The sequence below is a fragment of the Caretta caretta genome, chromosome 10 (genome assembly GCF_965140235.1).
Source record: "Caretta caretta isolate rCarCar2 chromosome 10, rCarCar1.hap1, whole genome shotgun sequence".
Taxonomy (NCBI): Eukaryota; Metazoa; Chordata; order Testudines; family Cheloniidae; genus Caretta; species Caretta caretta.
The window spans coordinates 38363953-38380357 of record NC_134215.1 but is presented as its reverse complement, the minus strand read 5'-3'; the positions used below and the strand labels follow the sequence as shown (position 1 = coordinate 38380357).

General features: G+C 47.0%; 1 protein-coding gene across 6 annotated transcripts in view; it reads left to right on the top strand.

Annotated features, from left to right (window-relative positions):
* Nucleotides 1-16405, top strand: part of IFT140 (intraflagellar transport 140) — a 252984-nt gene that overhangs the window by 18532 nt on the left and 218047 nt on the right. For 5 of the 6 annotated variants that reach the window (XM_048868016.2, XM_048868013.2, XM_048868015.2 and 2 more), the window contains 2 exons: nt 12487-12608; nt 14514-14656. The exons of the other annotated variant lie outside the window; for it this stretch is intronic. In XM_048868016.2, the coding sequence (XP_048723973.2) occupies nt 12487-12608; nt 14514-14656 (265 nt within the window). The remainder of the gene's footprint in view (nt 1-12486; nt 12609-14513; nt 14657-16405) is intronic. 6 annotated transcript variants of the gene reach the window in all.

Below are 16405 nucleotides of genomic sequence, written 5' to 3'. Positions count from 1 at the left end.
GTGCGTCCTCTGGCGGGACAGCTATGGTCTGGACCTTTAGACCTGGCACCATTGACTCCGGCCCCAACAGGTGGCTTGTCGAGTCCGGTGCTGGTGGCCTCCCTGACTTGGGAGAATATGACTTCCCTCCACGCCGGATACCTACGAGGCAGCATGGGACCTCATTGCCATGATAGCGCGAGCCACGGCACCACAAGCCCAGGCAGCATCAGTGGCATTGGCAGCGCCACCAGCAGTGTCTGTCCCGGCACTGCATGTAGCTCCGGCACCCTTTGCAGTACCGATGGCGGCACCACCTCTGGTTCATAATCGTGGCACGCCTATGATGTTACGGCGCTGCTCACCATCTCCCTGGTACTGCTCTCCAGCACTGTCGGGCTCCGCCCTCCTGTGGTTGGGCACAGACTACTCATCCGAGTCAGACGCCAAGTCTTCTGTCTCTCGACGCAGCCACTCCCAGTCCTGGCACCGCAGACCAGTGGAATCATCTTCACTGGCAGTCGCCTGGCTGCCCCAGTGGCAGGGCCCAGTCCAATGGCCCTTTTGGACCCTGGGGGCCTACCATCAGGCTCAGGGTCAGGGCTCCAGGCCGGCATTGGTGACATCAGCACTCTGTGCCCCTCCCTCAGCAACACCCTGAGGGGCTCGCTACATCCCCAGGGCTCATAAGGACCCTGCACAAGACAGGGACTCTGGGCTGTCATGCTCAGGCGCAGCACCCGAACCAGCGCCATCAGTGACACTAGAGCCACCTCCAGTCATGGGAGGCTCTGAGGTACCTCAGCCAGCCTCCAGAGAGCCAGAAGAGCAGGAAGACCCTGTTCTACGAACCTCCTCCTCACTAAGCGAGGTGGTGACAGGTACTCCGAGCACCCTACCGGCATTGGACACCAAGGGACACCAGGACTTTCCTAGGACGGTGGCCCTAAACCTCAACCTCCAGGCAGAAGAGGTCATGGAGGAGTCTGACCTGATGGTGGACATCCTTGCCCCGGAGGGTCCTTCTAGGGTGTGGCCGTGCCCCAAATAAGAACAATACAAAACACCAGTAAGGTGCTCTGCCAGACTCCAGCTTCTATACCATCCACCGCTAAAGGAGTGGAAAGACCCCCTTTTTGTGGCACAAAATAGCGTGAACATCTTTTCACGCACCCCCAACCGGGGACTCTGGTGGTCGATGTGGCAAATTATAAAGAGCGGCAAGGACAGCCGGGTCCCACGCCTAAGTCATGGGACGCAAAGAAGCTGGACCTTTTCGGCGAAAAGGTCTACTTGACCAGAGGGCTCCAGCTTTGAGTGGCCAACCAGCAAGCGGTACTCAGCCACTATGCTTGCAACTCTTGGAACTCAGTGGCAAAGTTCCAGGAGTTGCTCCTGGCTGACTCACGCAAGGAGTTTAGCGCGCTCCTTGAGGAAGGCATGGTGTCTCCAGAACCTCCCTCCAGGCCTTGTTAGACGCGGCGGACTCGGCGGCTCAGACCATGGCCACGGCCATTACAATGAGGCACAGTGTGTTGCTCCAGGTGTCGGGGATACCACCTGAGGTTCAGAACACAGCTCGGGATTTCCCCTTTGACTGTGTGGGCCTGTTCACCCAAAATACGGACTCTCACCTGCACAGCCTTAAGGACTCGTGGGCGACCCTGAAGTCTTTGGGGATCCACACCCTTGCACCTCAAAGAAAGCCTTTTGAGCTTCAGCCCCCGTCCCGCTTCTATTCTGGGCTTCCTAGGCGAGACCCATCAAGGAGATGGGGCAGAAATAATAGGAGACATCCACCACAGTCCTCCTCAGGCTAAGGCCAGGGTTCGGCCAAACTTTTGAAGATGCGCCCGAGCATGGAGCATCAGTTTCAGTCTCAGAGCCTCATCCCGCCTTTGTGAATTGACTCTCCCACTTCTACCATGCTTGGTCCCAGATCACATCAGATTGCTGGGTCCTCAGCACGGTAGGGGTGGGATATTCTATCCAATTCTGTTCCCTACCACCCTCCTTCCCCGTCCCTCTTCAGGGACCCTTCTCATGAACAACTCCTCTTGCAGGAGGTGCAATCACTTCTCACTTTAGGGACAGTAGAGGAGGTTCCTCAGGAGTTCAGGGGCAAGGAGTTCTATTCCCACTATTTCCTCTGGATCTGCGAGACCTCAACACATTCATAAGGAAAGTGAAGTTTCGCATGATCTCTCTGGCCACCATCATTCCTTCCCTGGGTCTGGGGGACTGGTATGCCGCCGTTGACTTGAAAGACACGTACTTCCATATATCCGCTATCCTGGCCCACAGACGATTCTTGAGATTCGTGGTCAGTGGCCAGCACTATCAGTTCAGGGTGCTTCTGTTTGGGGTCTCGGCGACCCCCCGGCTATTCACCAAGTGTATGGTGGTTGTGGCAGCCTTCCTCCACAAACATCAGGAGCAAGTATTCCCGTACCTAGATGACTGGCTCAGCAAGGCCAAGTCGCAAGCACGGGCCACAGAGCATGTGTCTCTGGTGTGGGCCACATTCCACAGGCTGGACCTCATATTGAATGTGCCCAAATCCACACTGGCCCCGACACAGAGAATAGAATTCATAGGGGCTCTCTTGGACTCCATGCAGGCCAAGGCGTTCCTGCCTGAGCTGTGCTTCCAAGCACTCACGTACATTATTGAAAATCTTTGCCGATTCCCACAACCACGACCAGAAATTGCATGAAACTATCTGGGCATATGGCAGCCTGCACATACGTGGTCCAGCATGCTGGATTACGCCTTCGGCCCCCTCCAGGCGTGGTTGGCGCAGGTGCACAGGCCGGGCAGGGACCTGCTGGACGCAATAGTTACCCACCCCCCTCGAGTCTCTCCACTGGTGGCTGCAACCACAAGTTGTGAGGGAGTACCCTTTGCCAAACCCCAATCTACACTATTCCTAGTCACGGCCACCTCGGCACTTGGTTGGGAAGCGCACCTGGGCGATATCAGAACTCAAGGTCTATGGTCCCACATAGAACTATTGCTGCATATCAACGTAAGGGAGCTGAGGGCTGTTTGCTTGGCATGCCAAGTGTTCCAGGCCTGCCTGCAGAGGGAAAGAAAGCCAATTTGTTTCCTTTTCTTGAAGGATTATATGTAAATAACAACAATAAATGGATATAGCCAGATACCACTGTTCTCAGTGGTAGCTGATGACAGAACGAGGAGTAATGGTCTCAAGTTGCAGTGGGGGAGGTTTAGGTTGGATATTAGGAAAAACTTTTTCACTAGGAGGGTGGTGAAACACTGGAATGCGTTACCTAGGGAGGTGGTGGAATCTCCTTCCTTATAAGTTTTTAAGGTCAGGCTTGACAAAGCCCTGGCTGGGATGATTTAGTTGGGGATTGGTCCTGCTTTGAGCAGGGGGTTGGACTAGATGACCTCCTGAGGTCCCTTCCAACCCTGATATTCTATGCAGGGTGCATGTGTGTCGGTGCTGATGGACAACACTGCAGCCATGTTCTATATACACAAACAGGGTGGTGTTCGCTCCTCTCCCCTGTGCCAGGAAGCCTTTGAGCTGTGGGATTTTTTCATCGCCCACTCGATACATCTAGAGGCATCGCACCTTCCGGGAGCGCAAAATGAGCTAGCCGATTGCCTCAGTTCCAGGAGTTTCACGGTCACGAATAGTCTCTCAGGCTGGACATCGTGCACTCGATTTCCCAGAAGTGGGGCATTCCCCACATAGACCTGTTCGCGACACAGAGCAACAGATAGTGTCAGCAGTTCTGCTCTTTCCTGAACCACAGCACAGGCTCCATCATGGAGGCCTTTCACCTTTCATGGATGAGTCACCTGCTGTACACATTCTCACCCTTCGGTCTCTACACAAAGTCCTCCTCAAGACTCATCGGGACGGGGCTTCCTTGAACCTCATAGCGCCAGCGTGGCCCTGCCAGCACTGGTTCACCATGTTGTTGAACCTCTCAGTGGACAGACCAGTAGCGCTTCGTGTGTGCCTGACCCTCATCACACAGGACCATGGCCGTCTGCAACACCCCAATCTGGAGTCCCTCTGGAAACTCCATGGCTGAATCCTCTTGAGCTTCAGTGTTCGGACCCAGTGAGGAAGGTCTTGCTGGGAAGTAGGAAACCTCCACTCATGCCACATACCTGGCAAAGTGGAAGCGTTTCTCCATCTGGTCTCTGCAGAGGGGAACCGAACTGCAGCTAGCGCCAATTCCCCTTATTTTGGACTACCTGTTACAACTTAAGCAGCAGGGATTGGCAATATCTCTCCAGGTACAACTGGCTGCCATTTCGGCCTTTCACCTGGGGGCAGCAGGTAGGTCAGTCTTCGGTAATCCCATGGTAGGCAGGTTCCTCAAGGGCTTGGACAGACTTTATACCCAGGTATGACGACCTGTTCCCCAGTGGGACCTCAACCTGGTCCTGTCCACACTCATGGGGCCCCCTTTTGAGCCCATGGCAACCTGCCCTCTGTCCTACCTTTCCTGGAGGATGGCCTTTCTGGTGGCCATAACCTTGGCCAGAAGGGTATCTGAGCTCAGAGTGCTGACTTCCAAGCCCTCCTGTACTGTCTTTTATAAAGACAAGGTACAGCTACGCCCTCACCCTGCATTTCTGCCAAAGGTAGTCTCCCAGTTTCATGTGAACCAGACATTTTTACCTGTGTTCTTCCCTAAGCCCCATACCAGTAACAGAGAACACATGTTCCATTCCCTGGACATTAGGCATATTCTAGCTTTCTACATTGAGCGCACAAAGCCATTTTGTAAGTCACCACAGCTCTTTATTGCAATTGCAGAAAGGATGAGGGGGCTCCCGATCTTGTCCCAGCGCATTTCATCATGGATCACATCCTTTATCAGGACTTGCTATGACCTGCCAAAAATTCCAGCCCCTCCGCTTATGGTGCACTCCACGAGAGCACAGGTGTCATCGTCAGCATTCCTGGCACAGGTCCCTGTCCAGGACATATGCAAGCAGCAACGTGGTCTTCCATTCACACCTTCACATCATACTACGCCATTACCCAACAGGCGAGGGATGATGCAGCCTTTGGCAGGGCAGTCCTGCACTCAGCAACCAGTTGAACTCCGACCCCTGTCCCAGAGAAACTGCTTGGAAGTCACCTATTGGAATGCACATGAGCAATCATTCGAAGAAGAAAAAATGGTTACCTACCTCTCGTAACTGTTGTTGCTCATGTCCATTCCAAATCCCGCCCACCTCCCCTCTGTTGGAGTATTCCGGCAAGAAGGAACTGAACAAGCGGCAGGTCGGCAGGGACCTATATACATTGCCACTCCAAGGGTCTCCACAGCCGACCCAACGGGTACCGCTAGGGGAAAAACCTTCCGACGATTGTGCACGCAGCGCGTGCGCACACCTATTGGAATGGACATGAGCAACACATCTCGAAGAACAACAGTTACGAGAGGTAGGTAACCATTTTTTTACATGCTTCTGGAATGGAAATGGGTTTATATCAGGATTTCCCCAACTTTATTGGCTTTTCTACAGTGCTCATTGCTATTGTACCTAAGCCCTTTAAATATTAATGAATTTAACTTCACAACATATTCCTTGGTAGTATTTTGCAGATATGGAAACAGAGACACACAGCAGTGGAGTAACTTGCCTGAGGCCACCTAGGAAGTTTGTGACAGCTGGCAATAGAACCCAGATCTCCTTAGTCCCAGTCCAGTGTCTTTACGACGAGCCCTCCCATATCCTTCCTCCCCTTTTGTAGAGTGACCCTCCCTCAAACACAGCAAAAACTCTTGAGTGTTCCTAGAATTAGTGTATTTTTAGTTGGAGCAAAGAGCAAAAAGACTCTAGTGGGGGGGAAATGTGTTGTGGAAATATATTTTAAATACATTAATCTTCATTTCTTGATGAGTTGGTTGCTTTTTTATGTAGCGAAATGAGGAATTATCTATTGATATTCAGTGTTGACTGCTAAATTTTCATACTGGATTCTGTTTTTGCCAATTCCTGAGTCAAAAAAGAAAAATGCTATTCCTTTTGTCTATTTTCTGTGACCTTTTTTGACACTCCCTAGGATAAGACAGCGCTTCTCCAGAGATTTCAGCTTTTACTGTCAGTATGAATCAATGAAAAAGCATAGATCTAATTATTGGCTGTAAAACTTCTGTTATGTTTGGTGGTCTTGACAAAGAAATTGACTGATAAAAGCCACAGTCGAATTGTCCATTTGCATATAGAAAAATTGGGCAACAATGGTGAGATTGATAATGGTGAGATTGCTGATGTGCAGAGACCACTGCCTATCAAGCAGACCACTGTTGTCTCATTGTTAACTTGTACTCCCCTATCTGGCTATATCCATTTATTGTTGTTATTTACATATAATTCTTCAAGAAAAGGAAACAAATTGGCTTTTTTTCCCTCTGGATATCAATGCTGCTTAACTACAATCTGTTAAATGTAGGTGGTTTACTTCAGATGCATGTTACCGGGACTATAAGAGAGTGCGTGCAGAAAGAGGTGAGTGCTGTGTCTCAAAGATTGGGAGACTTGACCTCAGCCTAATCTTCTTTAAGCAGCTTTGTAGGCTAGTGTCCTCATCTGGGAATGCCCAGCCCCCAGTAATTCAAATTTAGGCTCCAAGAACCACTGAAAATACTTCTTAAAACTTGAGCAGCAACCAGTGAGGATCAGGAGCTCTTTATGTACATTCTAAGTACATAATACCTTGGATAACTTCCAGTTTTTGATGGCTCGATAGTATCGGAAAGGTCTAGGTGTTTTGTATAAGTATCTTGAGTGAAACTGTCTTTATGAAACAAATGCTTTTACAGCAAAAGGCAAAAGCTTTGGGCTATTAGAATGGTTCAAAGGATACCAAGATGTCTTAACAAGTAAATCTCATGGGTACAAATGTTACTGTGTCATCTCCAGTTGCCATGATGAAAGCTGGCTAGTTCTATCCCTTGTCTGCAGCCACGAGCATTGGCACATAGAAACGAGCTTTGTGCTTGCTCCGTTTCCAGCTTGATGTACTCATGTCTGAGTTTGGAAGCAAATTGAAGACTAGCTCGGCCTTGGCTGAGTAAATACTTTTATTCAAGAGCTCCAATCTTGTCTTCCAATTCTCTGACAGAACAAGAAGCAATGGTCTCAAGTTGCAGTGGGGAAGGTCTAGGTTGGATATTAGGAAACACTATTTCACTAGGAGGGTGGTGAAGCTCTGGAATGGGTTACCTAGGGAGGTGGTAGAATCTCCATCCTTAGAGGTATTTAAGGCCCAGCTTGACAAAGCCCTGGCTGGGATGATTTAGTTGGTGTTGGTCCTGCTTGGAGTAGGGGATTGGACTGGATGACTGCCTGAGGTCTCTTCCAACCCTAATATTCTATGATTCTTCCACAAATATTTTCCCCCAGGCAGAGGCTAATGAGACAATTTAGTTTCAGATTCCAGGCTTTGCTACTAGCTGGGAAGCAAAGATTGACTTGACATTAAACTATGAAGAGAAAAAAATTCTCTCCCTAGTAAACATTTGGGGGAAAAAAAAATATTTTTAGCCATTTTTGGCTCTCTTTGATTCTCCTGCATAATGACAGGTTTCAGAGTAGCAGCCGTGTTAGTCTGTATGGGCAAAAAGAAAAGGAGTACTTGTGGCACCTTAGAGACTAACAAATTTATTTGAGCATAAGCTTTCGTGAGCTACAGCTCACTTCATCGGATGCATGCAGTGGAAAATACAATAGGGAGATTTTATATACACAGAGAACATGAAACAATGGGTGTTACTATACACACTGTAACGAGAGTGATCAGGTAAGGTGAGCTATTGCCAGCGGGAGAGAAAAAAAAATCAAGGCTACAACCTATCCTGAAGGATGACTCATCACTCTCACAGATCTTGGGAGACAGGCTAGTCCTTGCTTACAGACAGCCCCCCAATCTGAAGCAAATACTCACCACACAACAAAAACACTAACCCAGGAATCTATCCTTGCAACAAAGCCCATTGCCAACTGTGTCCACATACCTATTCAGGGGACACCATCATAGGGCCTAATCACATCAGCCACACTATCAGAGTCTCGTTCACCTGCACATCTATCAATGTGATATATGCCATCATGTGCCAGCAGTGCCCCTCTGCCATGTACATTGGCCGGACCGGACAGTCTCTACGTAAAAGAATAAATGGACACAAATCAGACGTCAAGAATAATAACATTCAAAAACCAGTTGGAGAACACTTCAGTCTCTCTGGTCACTTGATTATAGACCTAGAAGTCACAATATTACAACAAAAAAACTTCAGAAACAGACTCCAACGAGAGACTGCTGAATTGGAATTGATTTGCAAACTGGACACCATTACATTAGGCTTGAATAATGACTGGGAGTAGATGTGTCATTACACAAAGTAAAACTATTTCCCCATGTTTATTTTTCCCCCTACTGTTCATCACACAATCTTGTCAACTGCTGGAAATGGCCCACCTTGATTATCACTGCAAAAGGTTTTTTTTCCCCCCCTCTCTCCTGCTGGTAATAGCTCACCGTACCTGATCACTCTCGTTACAGTGTGTATGGTAACACACATTGTTTCATGTTCTCTGTGTATATAAAATCTCCTTGTTGTATTTTTCACTGCATGCATCCGATGAAGTGAGCTGTAGCTCACGAAAGCTTATGCTCAAATAAATGTTAGTCTCTAAGGTGTCACAAGTACTCCTTTTCTTTTATTCTCCTGTGGTGCTTTGAAGTAAACCATGGGGGCATGATCAGATACATGAGGAGACCTGAATCAATAGAACATGAATGAGATCTGGGTTTATTACAGTGGATAAACCCATTTATTGGGTGGCATAAAGGAAAGGGGGAGAACGTATACTTTGAAGGATAAAAATCTGGTCATGAAGTGAGAGTCATGAGTCTTAGGGAATTTTGTGCCCATTACACTTCCCCATTTCCTCCTTGATGTTACTAAAACGTCAAAGGTGTCATGAGCTTTTTAGGGGTGGAAGGAGCAATCTGACTTGAAAATAAGGTGTGTCAAGTCATCAAGCAGAAAGATGACCTCAACTCAGGACATATATGGGAGAAATTTCCAGCTATTTTTATGGGCATCTGGGCTCCCCTTTATAACGAGGGGCTTGGTTGCTTATAGAAGCAGTTGGGGGAAAAAAGAAAGTAGAACCAGCAACATGTGACTTTTTACTTAGCAGAGACCACCAGCCAGAACTCTTGAACCACCAGTGGTCCACAGACCACCATTTGAGAGCGACAGTCTCACAGCTACTGTTTTGGGTTCTCTGCACACTTGAACAGAAACCACTGCATTGGTAAACATTTGGATAATATTTTCAACCTAAAGAACAGAATACATATTGATTTTGTTTTTAAAAATTAAAGCTTAGATTCTGATAACGTAAAGGTAAGAGGAGAATTATATGGTCACTTGTATGGCTTCAGAACCATGCTATATGCTGGACCTTTGGTGAGATGCGATGGAAGAGCTACGTGGAAGTGCTGTGCTATGCTTCATACCAGTACTACTAATCTTTCATTTTCATGAGGACTGTAAAGGGGCTAGCCAGGGCAGGGAGCCACACTGGCTCACTACACCCAGCTGAGGATTGGGGAATTAGTTTGGCCGCAAAAGTCTTCGCTGGCGGCTCTTGTGGAGGCAGAAAGTAAGTACAGTTATGCCGGGGCCCTAGGTCAGGGTGGGGCAATAATGACTCAGGCCCTCAGGCAGGGGCTGCACAATAATACTAAAGCAGTAACAGTACAAACATTAGTGAGCCCAGGCCCTAGGTCAGGGCAGGGCAGTAATGAGTCGGGAGCTCAGGCCCTCAGGCAGGGCTCAGCGTAACAGTAGGCCCAAGCCTCCAAATGGTTTGGGAGAGGGGAGACTGCCACCCATGAGTTGGGTGGCAGAGGGGACACAGGCCCTCCCACTCCACTGCGTCCCAGCCCAGAGCCCTAGCAGTGGTAGAAGATCTGCTGCTGTGTCAGTGGGGATCCTGGCCGCAACACACTGACGTGGGCTCTAGCAGTGCTACAGCCAGACTAGGGTCGGCTGTCCCCCGGCTACTTCCTGAGTCACGGTGGAGTCCTCCGAGGGGTCCAGCACCATGGGTTCCTCGGGATACCGGGCAAGCGGCAGGCCCGGCAACTCCTCCAGATAGCGGTCGCAGGACAGGTCTGGCAATTCCTCTGGGTAGCGGGCACAGGGCAGGTCCAGCAACTCCTCCGGGTAGCGGGCACAGGGCAAGTTGGGCCAGTCCTGGCGTGCACGTTGGGCTTCAGGGGCTTCCCAGTCACGGGCTAGGCTGGAGGCGTAGTGAGCTCTGAGGGTGAGCCTTTATACTTCCGGGTTGCTGCCTGACCCTCTGAGGGGTGGGCTCAGAGCTCCCTAGTTCCAACCACCCCGGCCTCTGGATGGGGTCGTCCATCTCTGGGGCAGCAGGGAGCCACACCGCCTTACTACAAGGACTAAATTCACTTACAGTATATTAAAAAAATAAAATAAAATAAATCCTAATAACCCTTCACTGTAATTTGTCTTAATGAAATGAGATTGCAGTTTAAATTATACATTTTTATTCTGTTTTTGTTCATTGCCTAGCAGAGTGGGTCCCCAATTGCCACTGGGCACTCCAGGTACTACCATAATACAAATAATAAATACTCTTAAAATTCCAGCTGCAAAGCTGGTATCATAAATCAGCTTTTTGGGATTGTGAATGTACATGTCATGCTGCATTGTTCCTCTGCTTCTCTGTTTGCTCCATTTTTCCACTCGGCAGAGGATTGAAATTGATAGGTATACAAAATTGGAGTGCTTCAGACTGCAAAATTCTTCTCAATTTCAACTCTCTGCCAGTTTGCAAAAACTGGTCCGGGTCTAAGGTTCAGCACAATACCCGTACTTGAATCATTATGTCTGCCTGTATTCTTGGTCAAAACAGAACCAGCAACTCAGACTTATTTTGTTTATCAATTGTTGGCTCTCTTGTTTAGAAGCTAATATACTTTCTATGATAAAGGGATATATTTTGTTGAAATGCATTTCTTGAGAATTAGAGCCCAACAACGTTGTCATTGTTAAATCTTGCAATGCCAAGCATTTCATTTAAATTAGTTAATTAGATTTTGATGTTCCTGTGATTTAAACATTTATGGGACTGGAGAGGTGCTGTGGGCAGCATGCTACTGAGTTCATGCAGCTTGTGCAGTTGGATCACTGTTTTGTCATCATACACACATGTATAGTGCTTGTGAACGTGCATTCACTTTTGGACACGTCTTTTCTAGATAGCAGGAGGGCCATAAGTGGTGTTACTTATTTGATATGCATGGCTGGGGGAGAGGGAGAAGCAGTTGTATGTTGTTTAGACAGAGAAGAGAGTAAATAAAAGCTCTGTATTTCAAATGGCTACATAAAGGTGGCAGTAAACTGGTTTCATAATGGGAGATTTCAAGCTTCAGAAGCTTATATTATAACTTCTCATAATAAAACATGCTAGCAGCCTTCAAATACTTGACGAGGTGAAATATGGTTTTGGGTGGAGCGAGCAGGTATAATGGGAATTAAAGGGAAAGTTTAGGCTGAATATCAGAAAAAAGCTCTTTGACAGTGAGCTCTGTTAAACTGTGGAACAGTCTCTCAAGAGAAATAATGAAGGCCCTTTGGTTGAGACACTTAAAACTAGGCTGGATGAAATGCTAGAAAATGGGCTCTGAGGAACAATTTTGCGTTGACTCCTGTGACGTGGACTACGTAACTAATGATCCAATGAGTGTTTTTCTTTTTTAACTTCTCTGATGGTTCTCTCAACTTCTAAGACTGTCATTTTAAAATGTCCTTCTGATCCTAAAAATGAATCAGTCCTCACTACACCCTCACCCTGATGATTTTTTTTAAAGCATTGCAACAGTTCTAAAATTCTCTCTTCTGTGCTGGGAAATCCACAGATAATGACCTTCTCTGATCATGAGTGCTTTTGCTTTGTTTGCCTGCTTGACCTTGAAAATAGGCAGTGGATTGAAACTAACAAGAGTTCTAGAGCTGGATTCTTGTTAGTTTTAGTAACCTGACTGCTCACAAGGAAGAAAAATGGGGTATGGGGTATGATGAGTACGTGCAAGTGCATGTGTCATGGTGCACATGTGCAGAACAAAACAAGGTTGGTCCAATTTTAGGCCTACCAGCCTTAGCAATGTCCTTTTAATTAAGAATGGAAGTAATTAAGGCACTTTTCCAGACAGCTTCATTTTAAATAAATAATGAAATGCCATTATTTAAAAAGTCACTTGAAGTTTTAGCCACCTGTGAAAGGGAGGTAATCTTACCTACATATTAAAAAAAAAAGATGAAAGGTACTAAATAAGAGAAAAATACCATGTTATCAGTAAAAGCATATTGTCTGAAGTGATTATTTAATGTCCATTGAGTAGTTTGTCTCCTATTATTATCTGTTTGCAAAGAAGGTCTATCTCTTTTGTAATTCTTCCAGCTTGGAGTCATGGTTCTATGGAGAGTGGACCAGCGGGGTCGAGTGCAGGGCCTCCCTTTATTGAAACATGAGTATGGAAAGTATCTTTCTCACTGTATCTTTTGGCCTTCACCTCCTGGCGAGTAAGTGAAAATGCCCCAGTCGGAACTCTGCTAGACATTCTCTCTCTTTAGGGTTGGGGATTTCTTATTATTAGGTTTGTTGCACAGAGATCCCATGTTTCAGAGTAGCAGCCGTGTTAGTCTGTATTCGCAAAAAGAAAAGGAGTACTTGTGGCACCTTAGAGACTAACAAATTTATTTGAGCATAAGCTTTCGTGAGCTACAGCTCACTTCATTGGATGCATTCAGAGATCCCATGGAAATCCAAACACACACACCTTGTAGTGGCTCCGCCTAACTGCTCCAGCCATTGGTAGTGCTTATCTGCCTTAGATGCAAAGCACAATTACCTGCTGCCTCCTATATCACCCCACTATGAGTGTCCCTTACTCTCTCTCCTACAACCAGATCCTTCTCTCTCCTAGCCTAGAGAGAAGCTCTCAGACCACCCTTCTGCCTAGTCCCTAGTTTCTCTCCCCGACTGCCATCCCATAGCACACACCTTCTGGCTTGTTTCCAGCACCCTTCCCTGCTGACTTCTTCCTCACCCTCCAGTCCCAGATCTTCCTCCTATTCAGATAGCCTCTTGAACCCATTCCCCTGCCAGGTCCCTTATACATGTATGGTTCCAGGCTTTGTTCCTCTTCTTTCCTTCCAACTATCATCTCTCTCCTCCCTCCCCTCCCCCCCACCGGCACTCTTCTAAGCTCTTTTTCCCATTGCTATTTCTGTGCCTTTCCTTTGGTTCCAGGTCCTTCTCCAAACTCCTGCTGCTGACTCCCTTTCCTCTGCACAGATCCAGGTCCCCTTCCTCTCTTCCCCATTGCTGCTGGCTCTCATATCTCCAGCAAGCAATAATGTTGATATTTCAGAGGACTGGCAGCACGACTGTGATCATGTTAACAGATGTGATTTATACTAAATACAATGATTTTAAATGTACAGTGGGTCCCCGGTATACGTTGGGTTTGTGTTCTTGGATACCAAAATGACTTATATTGGGGACCCGCTGGTACAGCATTGGCGTAGACAGGATGGGATACTTGGGTGGGTGTGCAATGACAGGAGAACGGAGGGGTAGGAGCAATCTGGCCGCCTCTCCCCTGTCTCCAGCCGGCCTTGCAGGGTTGGGGGGAATTGATGCTCTGGCCAGGGGCTCCCGAAAAATGGCACTCCTGCCAGGGAGTGGGGTTGGGGCACTGGGGCTTGCCCCGCTCTGACCAGGGAGCGGGGGTCGGGGGCTTGGAAGCCCCTGTGCTCCGACCCCACTCCCCGTCAGGAGGGCCGGTTGAGCGGAGTGGGGCAAGCCCCCGACCCTGCTCCACGACTGGAGCTCTGGAACTGGGCAAGCCCCCGTGCTCCATCCCTGCTCCCCGGCTGGAGCACCAGGTGGGCGGTGTGGGGCAAGCACTGGGGTGGAAGTAGAGCCAGGATTGAGGCAGTGGGCCTGGATGTTAAGTGGGTGGGCCACGGCCCACCCATGGCTATGCAGATCTGTTGCATATATGTCGCTCTTCAATAGGGGAACATGTTCCTATTCACATTGCTCCTGATCTGCATAGCCGTTGTTTGCAACTTACAGCACAGTACTGCAAATAACTGATATGTGGGACCGATGTGAATCGGAACACTTCCCCTATTGATGAGCGACCTTATGCGAAACAACGGATAAGGGGGAGATGTATACTGGGAACCCCCTGAATATCCTTCTATAAGCAAGAAACAATATTAAGTCATGATAGAGATTAAATCATATTGAATACATTTGAGGATTCCAATATCTCTGCTGAGCTGAGCGTGAAAGATTTCTCCATCATGAATAGTTGCCATATTTTGTTAGTGAGAATCCCCATCCATTTTTTCTGGATTAAAAAGTCCTGTGCCAAGTAGGGAGCTGGAAATGAAATGCCTTTTGGTTGCCTGCAGGGACCTGGTACAGCTAGCCAAAGCAGCGGTGAGTGGTGATGAGAAAGCCCTGGATATGTTTAACTGGAGAAAAGCTGGAATCGGAGTGCCTCTGAAAGTGGGACCCCAGGAGGGGTTGTCCTTCTTCATCAGTGTGGCAGATGGTAAGAAAAACAAAAACCCCAATGAACAAACGCTGCCGTTTGCTGGGAAATGTAGTCTCTTTAATGTTTTCAAAACTCTTCAGTGTAAGGTGGTCTTGTTTTCACTTGTGCTGTTGCACAAATTATTCTTAGAGGGGAAATAAAACACCTAGAAAGATGAAGTGTATAAAGTCCTGAAAATGCTAACCTCTTCAGAGTGAGTTCTCTGTGCAGCATCCTTCCTCAGAACCAGTCCTGCTGGGATTGGAAGTTTTGGGAGCAGGATAAATGTTTGGAAGGGTAGTGGCTGTGATGACTTCAGAAGTGGAAATAGCTGATTCCTAGTAATGTCAGAAAGAGGTATCAAAAGTTATTTTCCTATTTTGCATGAGGGATACTCCTCTTAGAATAGAGCTGATAGTTTTCAAGCACTGCTGTAAACTCAGTGGTTATTCCATTGAAGGAATATACTCTACCCCTTTGAGTGGACTTGATAATCACAGCCTAGAATATGCCTGCTTTTCTTTTCAGAAAGAAAATGAGGGTAATCTGTACCATCCAAAAGAGGTCAGAACTAGAGAGAAGCTATTTGTTCCCTTCCTTTCCAAAGATAGAAAATAATTAATATTTTGTGGTGTTGCTAGAACCAGCTAAACCACCAATGTTAAATGATGTCTAAAGCATATTTTTCTATAAAAATTATAAATAACTTAATATCTCCTTTTTTTTCTTCTTTCACTTTTCCTTTCTGTGCATCTATTCAGTCTTCTTTCTTTAGTGTCTGTATTTTCCCTTAGACTAATTTGCTTCATGTGATCTCCCCATCCCCCCCAAAAATCTTTTTTTTAACATCTTTCTTCCCTATTTTCACTTTTAGTGGATATTTGTCTCATCTTTTTCTCTCTCTTGCCCAGTTGCTCCCCTCTCTCTAAATCTCCTGTCTACTGACCCAGGACCAGAACAGATCCTCCATATACAGTTGAAGAGTGTTTTGAAGGGTGGGCTGGTGACCAGTAATTATGAGTGCTGCCCTCCAAAAGCAGATTAACTGACAACTCTGGGGATCTAGTTAATTTATGATAATCTCCCAATAGAGTCGTGGTTCTGTTTGCAAGGCTGCATCTACACTGGCAAAAATGGGACTCCTGATTCAACACTGGTTCACCACAGGTGGTGGTAGCAATGGTGGAAACTATACTGAGACAGGACTCAGGCATTTTGATCATCATGTAATTTGATTTGTTGATATAAAATGGCATTATTTAATTCATTTAACTGGATTACTTGAGAATAGCATTGATTAGCTATACTGGGGAGGCAGCATGACCTAGTGGATAGGGCAGTGGACTGGGATTCTGGAGACCTGGGTTCAATATCTGATACTGCTTTGCTGGGTGACCTTGGGCAACTAACTTCCCTCTCTGTGCCTCAGTTTCACTAGCTGTAAAATGGGGATAATGATACTGAGCTCCTTTGTAAAGTGTTTTTGAGATCTCTTGATATCTAAGTTTTATTAATTATTTATTTTCTGCATAGGCAACATCACAGTGAATTCTAAGGAAGTGAAACAGTAAATGACACTGTCAAGGTTCCTTCCCCACTCTGAACTCTAGGGTACAGATGTGGGGACCTGCATGAAAACCTCCTAAGCTTACTTTTACCAGCTTAGGTTAAAACTTCCCCAAGGTACAAACTATTTTACCCTTTGCCCTTGGACTTCCACTGCCACCACCAAACATTTATCCAGGTTTATTTTTATTAGGAAAGCGT